General features: G+C 32.4%; 1 protein-coding gene and 1 pseudogene across 1 annotated transcript; both read left to right on the forward strand.

Moving 5' to 3' along the window:
* Positions 1-244: 244 nt before the first annotated feature.
* Positions 245-3572, forward strand: LOC123922996 (annotated as a pseudogene).
* A 7882-nt stretch (positions 3573-11454) lies between these two features.
* LOC123920379 lies at positions 11455-15330 on the forward strand. Its single transcript, XM_045972652.1, has 7 exons — positions 11455-11901; positions 12008-12088; positions 12197-12373; positions 13441-13611; positions 13770-13982; positions 14069-14157; positions 14467-15330. Exons 1-7 carry the CDS (start codon positions 11814-11816, stop codon positions 15184-15186), a joined length of 1539 nt encoding a protein of 512 aa, XP_045828608.1. The 5' UTR covers positions 11455-11813; the 3' UTR covers positions 15187-15330.
* Positions 15331-15719: the final 389 nt, after the last annotated feature.

Genomic DNA, 15719 nt, shown 5'->3' on the forward strand with positions numbered 1-15719 from the left:
CTTTCACACATGATAAATATTTTGATAAGGTTATGCAAATAGTTATAGGTTATGAGATTGAAATGTATAACCATTATCATTTTCATATTTCATTCAATTTCGATGATCCCCACTCATTCTCTTTGATCGGTTGTTATCATATACATATAGGTATATATAAGTAGCATATCAGTTGCTTCTTTAGTCATGCATACATTTCTATTGAGTTTAGTTTTTAGTTAAAAAAAAAACACTCTTTCAAACCATGGCTCCCATCTACACTCTTATGTCCGCTATAGTAGCTGGAAAAGCAAATCTAAAGTTGAAAGTTCGAATAGTTCATGTGTGTGGAATGTAACAAACAAATACAAACCAATTGAGGTTACGTCTATGAATATGTTGTTTGTTGATGAAAAGGTGATGAACTATATTGATATACTTCTCACATTTTCACAAAATCTCTATCGATTTTTTTTTATTATTGACTTTTTCCCTTTTTTTACTTTGATCATCCAGTACGATAAGATTCTTGCTACTGTGGGAAAGAGTTTGGTGTCAAAGATAAAAAAAATAGTTGGAGAAGGATCAACATATAAGGTTGAAAATATATTGGTTGGAGGAAGTGATAAGTATAAAATTACATCACATAAGTATAAGCTGAATTGCATGTTTACTACTACATTTACTAAGATCGATGCTCCACACATTCCATTGAACCATTTTGATTTTATGTCATTCCAAGATATTTTGAATTCAACTGAAGAAGAAAAAAAATAGTTGGTAATTAATGATTATTAGCTTTCGTTTTAATTTTAAATCTCATATATTGATTGATATTTTAATCTAAATAATATGTCTCTATTTTAATTTTTTTAGATGTTATTTGGCATGTGATTGAAAGAAGTGATATCAAAGAGAACCTAAAGATGAAAATATTAAAAAGCTAATGGACCTAACTTTAGAAGATTTAGAGTAAGTTAATTAAATATTATATATTATGAAGAATAAAAAAAAAATTATATAGCGCACATTGACGTCAATTGTATATTTTTGGTAGATGCAATATGATCCATTGTACTCATTTCGAAATGTATAAACACATCTTTAATATCTATCTTATATTTACATTATTTTTTTTTATTATTATTATTATTTTGTTGTTGTTGATGTTATTATTATAATTTTCATAATATTTATTGTTTTAATTTATACGAATAATTTTTCAACATTATAATATAAAATACCGCATAACACGCGTGCAATCTAGAAACAATAAGTGGAAATTAACAATAAGTGGAAATACCGCATAAAAAAAAGAAAGAAATTAACAATAAGTGGAAATACCGCATAAAAAAAAGAAAGAAATTAACAATAAGTGAAAAAACATTATAATCTTCCCCTTTTTTTAGTTTTACTAATTTTAGGTTTTCAGTGACATTGTTTTGTAAGATTGACCTAACTGAGTTTGTGAGTTTGTTTTAGTTGGTTAGGTTATTTGAACGATTCGATCTTAACTGAAGTGCGTTGAACTTGAACATTTGGCTTTGTTAAATTTATTATTAAATTGAAATTGATGTTTTATTGTTGATGTTGTTTGTTTCAATCGAGTTATCTGAACAATTCGATATTAAGTGAAGTGTGTTGAAGAACAATTGTTTTTTTTTTTTAAATTAATTATTTTTTTAGTCTTAATTTTCCTGTGGTTTCAAGTGACATTGTTTTGTAAGATTGAATCGATTGAATAACCTAACTGAGTTTGTTTTGGTTAGGTTATTTGAACGATTCAATCTTAAGTGAAGAGTGTTGAAGAAAATTTGGTTTTATTAAAATTATTTATTTAGTCTTAATTGAATAACCTAATCTAGTTTGTGTTGGTTAGGTTATTTGAATGATTTGATCTTAAATCAAACTGAAGTGTGTTGAAATTGTTTTGTTGTTTCAATCAAGTTATTTGAATGATTTGATCTTAAGTGAAGCTTGTTGAAGAACATTTAGTTTTATTAAAAAAATTTAGCCTTAATTTTCATGTTGTTATTAGTTTTGAAATTGATTGATTTTGTTGTTGGTTCAGACTTCATGGGGGCACAATTTTTGCCTGAAGTGTTTTGAGAAATGGATTCAACAAGGAAAACAAAATTGTGCGAAATGTAGGGCTCCAATTCCAGCAAAGATGGCGAGTAATCCAAGAATCAATGCACAGTTGGCAATTGGGATTCGTATGGACAAACTAGCTAGATCAGAGAATGTTGGAGGGAGCACTGCTACAAAGGGTTATCGTGTTGTTCACAATGATGAGCGTCCCGACACTTGTTTCAGGACGGAGAGAGCAAAAAAAACTGGGAAGGCTAATGCTTGCAGTGGAAAAATCTTTGTGACTATTCCAAAAGATCATTTTGGACCGATCGGTGCTGAGAATGATCCAATAAGGAACCGTGGGGTTCTTGTTGGCTAAACTTGGGAGGATAGGATGGAATGCAGGCAATGGGGAGCTCATTTTCCCGATGTTGCTGGCATTGCTGGTCAGAGTACTCATGGCGCTCAATTTGTTGCTCTTTCTGGGGGCTATGTTGATGATGAGGATCACGGTGAGTGGTTCTTGTACACTGGAAGTGGTGGAAGGGATTTGAGTGGGAACAAACGGACAAACAAAAATCAGTCCTTTGATCAGCAGTTTGAGAAAATGAACGAGGCTTTGAGAGTCAGCTGCCAAAAAGGCTATCCTATTTGTGTTGTCAGGTCTGTTTTGATTAGTTATGAATTCAATTGATTGCTTTCTTATTAGATTAATTTCATTGGGTATGATATTTTGTTTATGGATTTGTTTATTTGGTTCAGGTCCCACAAGGAGAAATGTTCCTCTTATGCGCCCGAAGAAGGAGTGAGATATGATGGGGTTTATAGAATTGAGAAATGTTGGCGCAAAGTTGGAATCCAAGTATGAATCTTGTTTTGTTATAACTAATCATTGTGAGTCCTAACGGATTATCAATCTTTCAAGCTTTATTATTGATGGAAAATATTTTCTGTGATAGGGTCACAAGGTTTGCAGGTATTTGTTTGTGAGGTGTGACAATGAGCCAGCTCCATGGACAATGTTAGTTTTTGTTCCTCAATTTTTAATTTTCCTATGCATTTGTTTGTACTTATACAAGTGGAAGTATGGAACTTGATCACTTGAATTCATTTTGTTAATATGCAGTGATTTATCTGGAGCCCGTCCCCGTTTGCTACCTACAATCAAGGAGTTTAAGGGTGCCGTTGATATTACTGAAAGGAAGGGCGACCCTTCATTTCATCACTTGCTTTCGAAGATCCACCAACTAGTTCTTGACGTTTCTTCGCTTTTTCTACATCGGTAAGTGAAGCGTCATTTTCGATAGCACATTTAGCAGAAATGAGATCGCCGGCGACAGACGGAGCAGTTGCCGGCGCCGGTGCTGATACAGCATTGGCGACGGTGTTATCGTTAACAAGAAGTGGTGTAGAACAATCAGGACATTAATCGAGGATAGTCGTTGGAACTTCTGGTAAACAAGGAACATGCCAGAGTGATGCGCATGTTTAGCAGTTGAGAGTTTCGGTTTCTGGAGGTTTGTTTTAAAAAACCGGCCGGTTCGGAATCTAGCTTTTAAAAAAAAACAAAAAACATTTTTTTCCCTATTTTTTTTCTTTTCACGCCAGATTTTTTTTTTCCTTTTATCAATTGATTAAGATTTGCCTTTGTCTTTTACGGTAATTAGTTAACAGAGTTGTAAAAAGATCGGTACATAGAAATACAGAGACCAGAAGGATTCAATTTTCTTTTCCTTTGCTTTTATACAAATAAAAGTAACTGATTTGTTTAAAAAAGTAAAAGAAAGGAGAGAGATTTGTTTGAAGAAGAGAAAGAAAAGAGAGAAAAAGAACAAGATTGAGCTTGAAGAAGAGATATAAGAAAGGATGTGCCAATAAAAAATAAGAAAGAAAAAGAAAGAAAAAATCTCACGTGATTGAGAAGAGAAAGATGAACAGTGACGGCTGATTACATTACCTTTGCATATTGTTTGTATTGTATACTAAGATTAGATTAGATATTTATATTTAGGGTTTAGTAAATGGGCTTGGGTCAAGTATGTTCTTTTTTCACTAATAAATTGGGCTTATTGTTGAGCTAAATATTATTCTTTTTATTTTATTTAATATTTATTTATTTATTACTTTCTTAAGTTGTGTTTTCTTAGTTTGTTGTAGAGAAAAAAAATTCTATTATATTTTGTTATTATAGTAAAATTATATGAACGGTTCAATATAAACGGTTCAATAATGGTAGAACCGGTCCGACCGATTGAACCTTGAACCGGTGGTCACAACGGTTCGACTTCCGGTCTGGTTCTTAAAACATTGGTTACTATCTCCTTTTTTTTTCTTTTTTTTTAAGTAATTTGTGTATCAACTCCCAATGAATCTGCAACTCCATATAAACATGTGGCATGTCGAATAATTTGTGAAAATGTGTAAAATATAAGATGCATTATTATTACTATTATTCCTTTTCAGCCTTATTGTTTTAATAAGCAAGAGTCATTAAGTGAGTACTTTGATCGTGGAGTATTTTATAAATTAGATTCTCCAACTGACGTGATAAACGATATGTATATTTAATTAAAAAAGAAAATTATTCCATAAGTCCTAGTTCAACTGGCAAAATGTTGAAATTGTTAGGCTGGACGTCGTAACTCGGGTTCGAACATGAGATCTCACAATTATATGTGAGTTTAATTTCAATAGATTATCACTTCATCTAAACCCAAAAAAAAAAAAAAAAAAAAATTATTGAGCTTGAGATGATTTCAATCGGATGATTACATAAATTTCGAGTGCATGAATGCATGCAATCAATGAACTATAACAACTGAGAATAAATTTTCAAACGACCCTTATTCTAGAATTGTTCTTGTTCCTTTGGAATTTGGAATAGTCACAATAGGAGACTACTAACTTGATTCTTTTTTATTCTTTGTACTTATTTTCATTGAATTTGATCTCTTGGTTGTTCATATATTTCAAGAGTCAATTATGAAAAGCTCTGTGTCTAGTGATAGATTCGTAGTATTTTTGTTTTCATTAAACATGCACTTAGAAGCATAGAACATAAAAAACAAAAATAAAAATCAGCTAATGGAAATGAAAGAAATAAAAAGAAGTCTCCCTTTATGCAAAGTACACAATATTACTCATTGATTTGAGATTTTCTAGAAAAAGAAATCATTGCTTACTTTTTGTCCAATATCAATAAATATAAGTTTAGATTGGTGGTTAGTTAGAAATATCTTAATATATTGTTAATAGTTTATATTGGTCGTAAGATGATCTGAATATATGTTTATTGATAAGAGTAATATTCTTATTTTATAAGTCAATTTTGTATGGTTGGGTTAGATTAAACTCTCAATCTTAAGATGGTATCAGAGCATCTTCTACGTTCCGCTGGGCCACATCATATTAGGTTTCTGACCGGACCACCATCATTTATATATATATTTTTTTTGGACAAGCCCATCATTTATATCTATGCATCAAGCCCAATACAATATTGAGCGCGAGAGATGTGTAAACAAATTGGACCCACCAAATTCATATTATTGTATTTATATTTCTAAAACTTAATACAATTAATACAACAAAAATGAAGAGGATAAAAAATAGAAAGGATCTTAACTCTGTCATTGTAGGTCGAGACTGGACATCAATATTTTAATATGAATAGTTTTTTCTACGAATAATTCTTAAACTTTACCATGCTACATAAGAACACTACCAAGACCAACTCTAGAAGCGTCACAATAAACTAAATAACCTCCATCACTCGTTGGTAATGCCAAAACATGTGCTGAAGTTAAACACTGCTTTAATTTCTGGAAGCTCTCTTCACATGCATCAGTCCATTGAAACTCAACTTTCTTTTGGGTCAACCTAGTTAATGGGAATGCAAGTTTGGAGAAGTCTTTCACAAAACGTCGATAATATCCAGCTAAACCAAGAAAACTTCAAATCTCCTTTACTGTGGTGGGTCGAGGTCAATTTTGCACTGCTTCAACCTTGCTTGAGTTATCTCCTGCTTGCATTTGTCCTCTACCTCCAGGTCCTCTACCCTCATGTTGAGATGTTCTCGAACCCTGAACAAAAGAATTCCCCATTTTTTGCATAAGACCATATACAATGGTCATGTTGAAACTCATTTCAACTCAAAAAAACCTTGCAATGGTGTGTTGAGAGACATGTTGAACATGACATGGAGGAGTGAGGTGATGAAAATGTTCAACATAGTTGAAACATGCAAGGGGGACCACATGGCTGGTTGTGATTGGTTGATTGAATTTTTATCCATTTAATACTTTGAACTCAATTATTTCGTTGCAAATTAATTTTTTATTTTTTAATTTTTTCACCAAAATTCATAATTTTTTTTTGTCTATAAATAGAGACTTGGTTCATTTGATTTGGACACAGGAAAAAAAATCGATTTTTTCACTATATTAATCTTATTATTATCTTTCTATTAACCTTGAATTATTAGTTTTTTTTTTCTTTAAATGGATTCCAATAATCATTTCGTATAAATTATTTAAATAAATTTTGTTTTTATTACAAAAAACTAAAAAATAAATCGTTAAGTGTTAATTATTTTAATTTAATTTTAATCGATAATTGTAATTTTATGTAATCATAAAAACAAAAATATAAATTTAAATAAGAATATGAAATAAAAAGTGGTGGGGTAGAGTGTTGAATGAAAAAACTATTGGAGAGGATAAAAGTTGAATGTGTGTTGAATGATTAGGTGGAAGAAAGAGAAAATGATGTGGAGTGTTGGGAGTTGAAAAAGCGGGTGTTGAATGTTTAAACCATTGTAGATGGTCTAAGTGTATAATGAACCTGAGAAGGCGCTAAAGCTGTTGGAGCATTAGTGAGCCCAAAAGACAGCTGAGTTGGACTGATGCGTGTGAAGAGAACTTCTAGAAATTAAAACAGTGTTTAACTTTAGCACGTGTTTTGGCATATTACCAATGAGCGGTGGAGGTTATGCAGTTTATTGTGACGCTTCTAGAGTTGGTCTTGGTTGTGTTCTTATGCAGACATAGAGTGCGAATAATTTGTAGAGTCGGATAGAATTGTATCAGCATCTAGAACTAAATTGGCCATATATATATATATGAAGCACAAGTGTTAGCTCTACAAAGCATGTAATGTAAACAAATAATTTTGTAAATTTTTGTTGTCTTATTCATCGTGGTTCAGTTAGAGATCCTTCAATTCACTTGAAAGTGTGATTGGAACTTGAACTTGGAAGTGTAGAAAAAAGGATCCTATTAGTATATGGTATATACTTTGTGTTGATTCTTTCACCAAGGAGTAGAAAATTGGCCTTGTAAATTTGTTTTACACTGTCACATTTTGTTTTCTTCCATTTAGTAAAGATTACATCATATTTTTATATAATAAATATAAAAATAAAATATGGCCAAATCTGATCTTGAATGCAATGTTATAAATAGTGTCATCACGTGGCATGGCATCATTGACAGCTTGCTCTGATCAGAGTTAGATGAGTGGTAGCGAACACATTGTCAGCATATTGTTGCAACATGACATTCAAAGCAACAATTTTTCATGGATTATTATGATTACATGGTTTGTCCTAAACCAATAGTATACATGTTACATTTATATCATCATGTCTTATTGTACATTTGTACCTTCCTTTTTTTAGATAGCACATTCATAGAGAAAGATGCAGAGGAATTTTGATGAATGGTAGTACTAATACTGGTACATTACATAGTAATTCTACAAATTAATCATCATACTAATCATTCTTTTTTCCTCAATAGATTTTTTAATTAGTTACTACTCATATTTTTTAATCATCATACTACTGGTCAAAACTTAAAACAAAGGAATTTTTTTTTATCAAAGACAGTGACACTGTGAGTTTGTGACTGTACCATATTAGTTGAATGCTGGTTGGACCATCATATTTCATTTATGAAAGTCATATGATTGAAGTGAATATTTTTATTGATTTCAATCTTTCATCAAAAGGTTGCAAGCAATACTATAGGTTATCCAATTGTTGTATAAAAAATTATTATTATTATTATTATTATTATTATTATTATTATTATTATTATTATTTTTTGACAGTATATAAAAAATTAAGGCTTAAATACAGTTTTGCCCTCCTGTTTTGATTAAATCGGAATTTTACCCCATTTGTTTTAAAACGCGGACTTTTACCCCTTGTTTTATAATTTTTTGGATTTTGTCCCCCCTAAAATTCTGCTTTCGAGTCACAACTTCAAAACTTCGCACACAACTCAATTTGGATCAATAATTCACCAAATGGATATCGAAATGACCATAATCGAGTTATCTTTCCACAGAATCAAACCCCACTAAATTTGAAATTACAAAGAGAGATTAATTACCGTTTTAGTGAAGGTATGTCCCCCAAAAATTCTGCACAAAATCTGTTTTCGAGTCACAACTTCAAAACTTCGCACATAATTCCATTTGGATCCATAATTCATCAAACGAATATCGAAATGACCGTAATCGAGTTCTCTTTCCACAGAATCAAACTCCACTAAATTTGGAGTTACAGAGAGAGATTAATTATCATTTTAGTGAAGGTCTGTCCAAATCAATTATTGTATGGAACTACTACTAGTATTTTTATCATGTCTCTCACCCTGTAGCTCATTTTTCAATAGTATTTACATGTCCGGAAAGCTAACGAAATTACCCTTGTTTTCATTTAAATTTCTTCAAATTTGGAGTTACGATGTGTTTGGTAGACGATGTTGAATTTGAAGGTCATAAGTAGATTTTTGCAAAATTAGTAATTGGACAGACATTCACTAAAACTGTAATTAATCTCTCTTTGTAACTCCAAATTTAGTGGGGTTTGATTCTGTGGAAAGCTAACTCGATTATGGTCATTTCGATATCTGTTTGGTGAATTATTGATCCAAATTGAATTGTGTGCGAAGCTTTGAAGTTGTGACTCGAAAACAGATTTTTACAGAATTTTGGGGGACATACCTTCACTAAAACGGTAATTAATCTCTCTTTGTAACTCCAAATTTAGTGGGGTTTGATTATGTGGAAAGATAACTCGATTTCGGTCATTTCGATATCCGTTTGGTGAATTATTGATCCAAATTGAGTTGTGTGCGAAGTTTTGAAGTTGTGACTCGAAAGCAGAATATTAGGGGGGGGGGGCAAAATCCAAAAAATTATAAAACAAGGGGGGTAAAAGTCCGCGTTTTAAAATAGGGGGGTAAAATTCCGATTTAATCAAAACAGGGGGACAAAACTGCATTTAAGCTAAAAATTAATGTTAACTTTGGACCGTTTGTATTAACAAATCAATTGATCATGACTACTCTTATTTGTAGCATATAAAATTTGTGCTTTCAAATCCCACAATTTAAGATGTTGATTGATAAATTGAAATTATAAAATATTGGCTATATTAAACTTTTAACTCGAACTTTCACAAACTTGCGATTTTTGTCCCTAACTTTCATTATAGTTTTATATTGTGTGAGCTACAAGATTATTTTCAAAATCATTGGCAAAGGCTCCCCCTCATATTATTGGCTACCATGTCAATATTATTAGCAAGAATATCAACCTTAGTCTTCAAAATAGCCATAAAGTTATTGTCATACACCTCTCATTAGGAGCATCAAGTTTTTTTTTTCCCCACAAAATTGAGTCTTTCCCTTATCTTTTTCCGAATTTTTCTTCCTCGCCATTGCTAGAGATTTTGAGAATGCCTAGAAACGCAAAAAGAGAACCAAACACAAAACTGTAAACAGAATCTAAAAGGTTTTTTTTTCATCTAAACAATTTAGAAAGAAAATTTTATCCCACTTCTTCAAATAGTTCTCGAATGGCGCCAAAAACATAATAACCTCCCAAGTTCATGATTTTATCGTCGTAATAAAAAGAGTATAGATTCACATAGACAAGTGAAGAAACAAGGAAAAGTTCTATCTATATTTATAGGGTTTAGTTAGAAAGATTAGTGATAGTCTCATAAGTACACGATTTTAATGTCTTAATAAACAGAGTATCAATTCACATAAACTAATGAAGAAACAAGAAAAAAGTTCTAACTATATTTATATTTATAAGTTTAGTTAGAAAGGTTAGAAAATAAGGGAGATCCAAAAATAAAGATCGGTTAATTTGTTTTGTTTGTATAAAGATTTGCTAAAACAAATATAATATTGAGTTAAATACGATTTTAGTCCATAAAAAAGAGCGTCCTTCTAAGTTTTAGTGCATACTTCATTTTTATTATATTTTTAGTCCTTGGAAAATTATCCTCACTTAATTTTGATCCCTACTATTAAGTTAACATGTATTGTTGTGAATAATATTTATTTATCCGTAGATCGAGATATTTCTCAGCACAATTATAAAAAGGACAAAACTTACATGCATTTCCATACATGCATTTCTTACTTTTCCACTCACAAAGAGGTGGTTATTTGTGTTTTTTCATTTTGAAAAATAAAATAAAATTATTTTTTAATAAAAAAAACTACCTCTTTGTGAGAGGAAAAGTAAGAAATGCATGTATGGAAATACATATAAGTTTTCTCCTTATAAAAATTAATCAATTAAGGTTAATTTTTAATAGGAATACATCTTTCATTCAAATATCAACGATTTGAAAGCCAAAAAAATATATTATGGTCTTTCTCAATTTGCACCGACCAAAATGATCAACTCTAGATTAATTGATTAAGGGATATTATTTATACTTTTTGGTAACATTCTCACTTTTGTTTTGGTAACATAAGGAATACTATTTACTATATCTAGGTGAACAGAATAATTTTTATGGTTTCCAAATAAATAAATCCAATAATGCAAGTTGCTAGTTTCCCCGGATTCACATGCTCAACATAAAATACAAACAACAAAAGAACACAAATGTAACTTTATTCTTTAAAATAAAAAAGTAAACTTTTTCTTAAGCAAAGTAAACTTTATTAGTACAAATCAAACTTAAGACATAAATTGATGGCAACAAACATAACCTACTCTAATAAAAAAGATTTAGTTCAAGTGATTAATAGACTCTCTTTAAAATAAATTGTTTAACATAATCCAAGTTTAATTTTTAGTAGAAATAGTTTTTTTTTTTCTGTTTTTCAAATTTTACTTACCATGTTGTTGAATTTTGAAAATCGAACATTTTTTTACACCATTAGTATCCGTTTCACTTGATCTTTTAATCTGATTCGAGATCAGTTCTTGTATCAAGTATATCCAACCTTCTCCTAATCGCAGTTATGAAGAATCAAACCGTAATTCTCAATACCAAATCTAATGCTAGTCACAACTAAAACAATCGTAAAGTCAACATTTTTTTCTAAGAATTAAAAGATTAACACTAAAAAACGCCAAAAAAATGAAACAACCCAAAATCCCCTCTCTCTAGTCTCTAGGAAACATATTGGTCCACTAGTACCACTCTCTCTTGTCATTTCTTTTTCCCTCTCTCTCTTACCTTTTTTTTCATTCACACTCTTTCTCACTAAAACACTCAAAAACTCCACTGCTTTTTCCTCTCTTTTCTGCCAAGAACCCAAAACCAAAACCAAAACCAAAACCAAAACACACACATAACATCATTAAAAAAACATTGTTTTTCATTTTCTTCTTTCCCTTCAGTTTCAACATGAATTAGGGTTTCACCAATCACCCCATTGCTGAAACTTTACTATTCCCACCTCCACAACAAATCCATCTTCATCATCTTCTTCAGCAAAATGGGTAAGCAACTTTTGTTACTAACTCTCATTCTTCATCTTCTCTTTGCAACACTCTCAGCTGCACCTTCCAACACTTCACCTGCAAGTAAGTAATAGTAATCTCTACCAACCCATCAATTTTTCATTTCTTCTTTTTCTTCCATTTCTTCAAAGTTCTCATCTTTTTCTCATTTGTTTCTTCTTCATTTCAGAAATTGTTTCTGGGTTTCTCTCCAATGCCGTTCCTGCTTTTACCAAATGGGTTTGGTCCCTTAAAGCTACCTCCAAAACTGGTATGGATCTTTGCATGCTGAATCAATGAATGAACCACTTTTTTTTTATATTTTATTATATTTAATGAATTTATTTTATTGTTTTAATTTTTTGTGTGTTGGTTGAAGGGGTTTTGAGCAAGTCAATGATGAAGTTTGAGAGTGGTTACAATGTGGAGACTGTGTTTGATGGAAGCAAGCTTGGAATTGAGCCTTATACTGTTGAGGTTTTGCATAATGGAGAACTTCTCATTCTAGATTCTGCTAATAGTAACCTTTATAGAATCTCCTCATCACTCTCTTTGTGTAAGTCTTCAAATGTGATTCACATATTTATGATCATTGGTTCATATTTCAGAAAATAAAGTAAAAAATTAATTATCATTACTTTTTAGAGATCGGATATTTGATGGATTATTTTGTGGAGAATTAGTGGTTGGGCTGTTTTTTTTTTCCCCTTCCAAATTTGGAATGCTGATAAGCTAGTTTTGGGAGTGGATAGCTTATTGGCATTTTGATCTCTTCACTGTATCATGTTGACTAGTCACTAGTGCTTATATATGATGTTGGATTGGTTTGTTTGAGCTTATCTACTAGCATAAGAATTTGTGAGACTCTTTGAGAGAGCTTATATAAACAACTTATGATATGTCCATAAGTTGTTTTCAACTTATTTTCATATGCTCTTCTGGATAGGTTATTAAAACAACTTTTAGTTTATCTGAAAATAGTTTGACTTATTTTTTCTTTTACTATAGAAATAGTTTATACATAATGACTTATACGATAATCCCTTAATTAAGCTGTTTATCCAATCTGAACCTTGAGTAACTTAATTTTGAACTTATGACCTGCTTAATTTGTTCTTTCATGGAAATAGAGTCTTCTTACCATGCAAGATATAATGTTTTTCTTTGCCTTGTGTCGCCATGGCATTTCCCTTTGCATTTTTTAAACGGAGTCTAACTGCAATGTTTATAGACCATTCATGGAAGGTGAGGGTGCAGTCCTTTTTCTGCAAATTTCATTCCATCTGTTTTGTACAGCCTAAGGGATTGTTAATTGTTACTGTCATTTTTCTTGTGTTTCATTGATTACAAATTATAGGTGACATCGTCATCGTGTCTTCCACTTTTTCCTAGCTCAACCGCCCTTTGCATCATAGATTCGGAACAGTTAGTTGACTTGAATCAAAGCACATCCAAATATCGAAGATTATATTACATGATATCATGTCACTTTAGTTCACGATTATGACCTTAACGAAGATGAATCACATTATTGCAATGCCTTTTGATATGTGTCGTTTTTAAGTCTGTGCATATGTATATCTCATTCACTTGAGAAATATAACATTCATTGCAATTCTGCAGATAGCAGACCGAAACTGGTGGCTGGATCAGCCGAAGGATATTCTGGACATGTTGATGGAAGGCTCAGGGAGGCTAGGATGAACCACCCAAAAGGGATAACCGTTGATGACCGAGGAAATATTTATGTTGCAGATACTATAAATATGGCAATTAGGAAAATTAGTGATTCAGGTATGATAATTTTTCTTCCTCCTCTCCCTCTAGAGATGATCTATTTTTCAATTGTGCTGAGGCGTAGCACCTAAATGATTGTGTGTCTGTGCACTCTTGTAATGACATTTCTTGATCTGGTAATATTTTATTATAAAACTGCTCACTTGTCACATTAGGGGTCACAACAATTGCTGGAGGAAAATGGAGCCGCGGAGGGGGCCATGTTGATGGACCAAGTGAAGAAGCTAAATTTTCTGATGACTTTGATGTGGTTTATGTTGGAAGTAGCTGTTCTCTACTTGTTGTAGACAGAGGAAACCAAGCCATCAGGGAGATCCCACTCCACTTTGATGATTGTGCATATCGATATGGCAGTGATTTCCCTCTTGGTAAACTAAAATATTGAAACTTTTGTTGAGATTTTTTTTCTTTCTTTTCTTGATTACAAATTTAGACTGATTTCCTTCATTAACAGGGATTGCAATGCTTGTTGGGGCTGGCTTCTTTGGTTATATGCTTGCATTGCTGCAGCGTAGACTCGGTGCAATCGTAGAATCTCAGGATGTGAGTGCTTAGCCTTGTCTTCTTGCTTCCCATGCATTATATTAAACGAGACTGGTATAGACTTGTTATATAACACAATTGGTCATAAATGAATATGATTCTTTGTTGATAAGCTATGTAGCATTGACCCTTTAGATTAAAAGCATGTCTGGTGTCGGACAAGTGTCAGTGTCTGACGTCGCATGTGGTTACGTTCAATTATTTTATTTTTTCAAATTATTACCGGTGTCGACATGTCAGTGTCGTGTCTAGTGTCCGTGTATGTGTTAGTGCTTATCACAGTCAATAAACATCTAATGCTTTTTGCAGGCTCAGGTTCCAGTAACAATAATGCCTTCTGTTTCTCCAAGTGCATATCAAAACCCGTTGAAATCTGTAAGGCCTCCTTTAATTCCATCAGAATATGAACCCGAAAAGCAGGAAGAAGGTTTCTTTGGGTCTCTCGGGAAGCTTCTTTCTGATGCCGGGGTATCAATGGTGGAGATAATGGGAGGATTATTTGCTGTTTTCAGAAGAAGACCACAGAGCTACCAATATCAAAGGCAAACACTTATCCAACAACCTCAGAAGCTAGTTAATGATTGGCCAGCACAGGAAAGTTTTGTGATTCCTCGCGAAGATGAGCCGCCATCTATTGACACAAGAGCACCAACACCTCGAAAAACCTATCCTTTCATGTCAAAAGATGCAGAAAAAATGCAACAATTACGGCAAAGTAAAGCATTTTATAGTGGGTGGGATGGAGATCAGCAGCAACAGCAGCAGCAGCAGCAGCATCATCAACAGCAGCAGCAACAGCAACAAACACATCATCATCGCCATCAGTACCAATCATCGGTCCCTCGCACTTTCTACGAGCAGAGCAATGAGGCAACTAATGAGGTAGTTTTCGGCGCAGTGCAGGAACAGGAGGGGAAGAAGGAATCTGTGGTCATCACGCCGGTTGAATACGGAGGTTCACTGTACGAACATCGTGATATGCGGTCTCGAATGAGTTCCATGGGTTATAATTACTCCCATAAGTATTGAGTATATATAGTTAGGAAGTTTAGAACAAAAATGAAGACTCGATCCAGCTTTGATTTGGAGTGAGGAGGATGAAATCAAGTGTAGGTAGTACAATGATTTTCCCCTTATGATCATAATATGAATGGTTTATTTAGTTTTGCCAAATGTAGATTTCTCTGGTGTGTAGTTTAAAGTTTAAACATGGTAATCTAGAGGGTGAGATGGAATCAAGGTTAAAGTTTGCATGCTTTTCTGATGATATTATCAAGGTTAAATGCCCAACTTTTTAAAAACACTTTTTTTTTAGTGCTAAACACATTAACACCTTTCAAATATAGGGTTAATTATATTATGCAGATGTTTAATGAATATGAGGTGTAAAAATTCATTAGTCATTCACCAAATAAAAAACAACCATAAGTCATTGATATAACTTTATAAAACACAAATTTAGACAAACAACTAGGTTTTGTCTAGTGGTGAAAGGTTAAGGGTCCTGGATTTGATCTTCGGTTCCACCGTAAATTAAAAAAAAAAAGAGTTGTCACTTAATT

The sequence above is a fragment of the Trifolium pratense genome, linkage group LG4, assembly GCF_020283565.1.
Source record: "Trifolium pratense cultivar HEN17-A07 linkage group LG4, ARS_RC_1.1, whole genome shotgun sequence".
NCBI classification, from domain to species: Eukaryota; Viridiplantae; Streptophyta; class Magnoliopsida; order Fabales; family Fabaceae; genus Trifolium; species Trifolium pratense.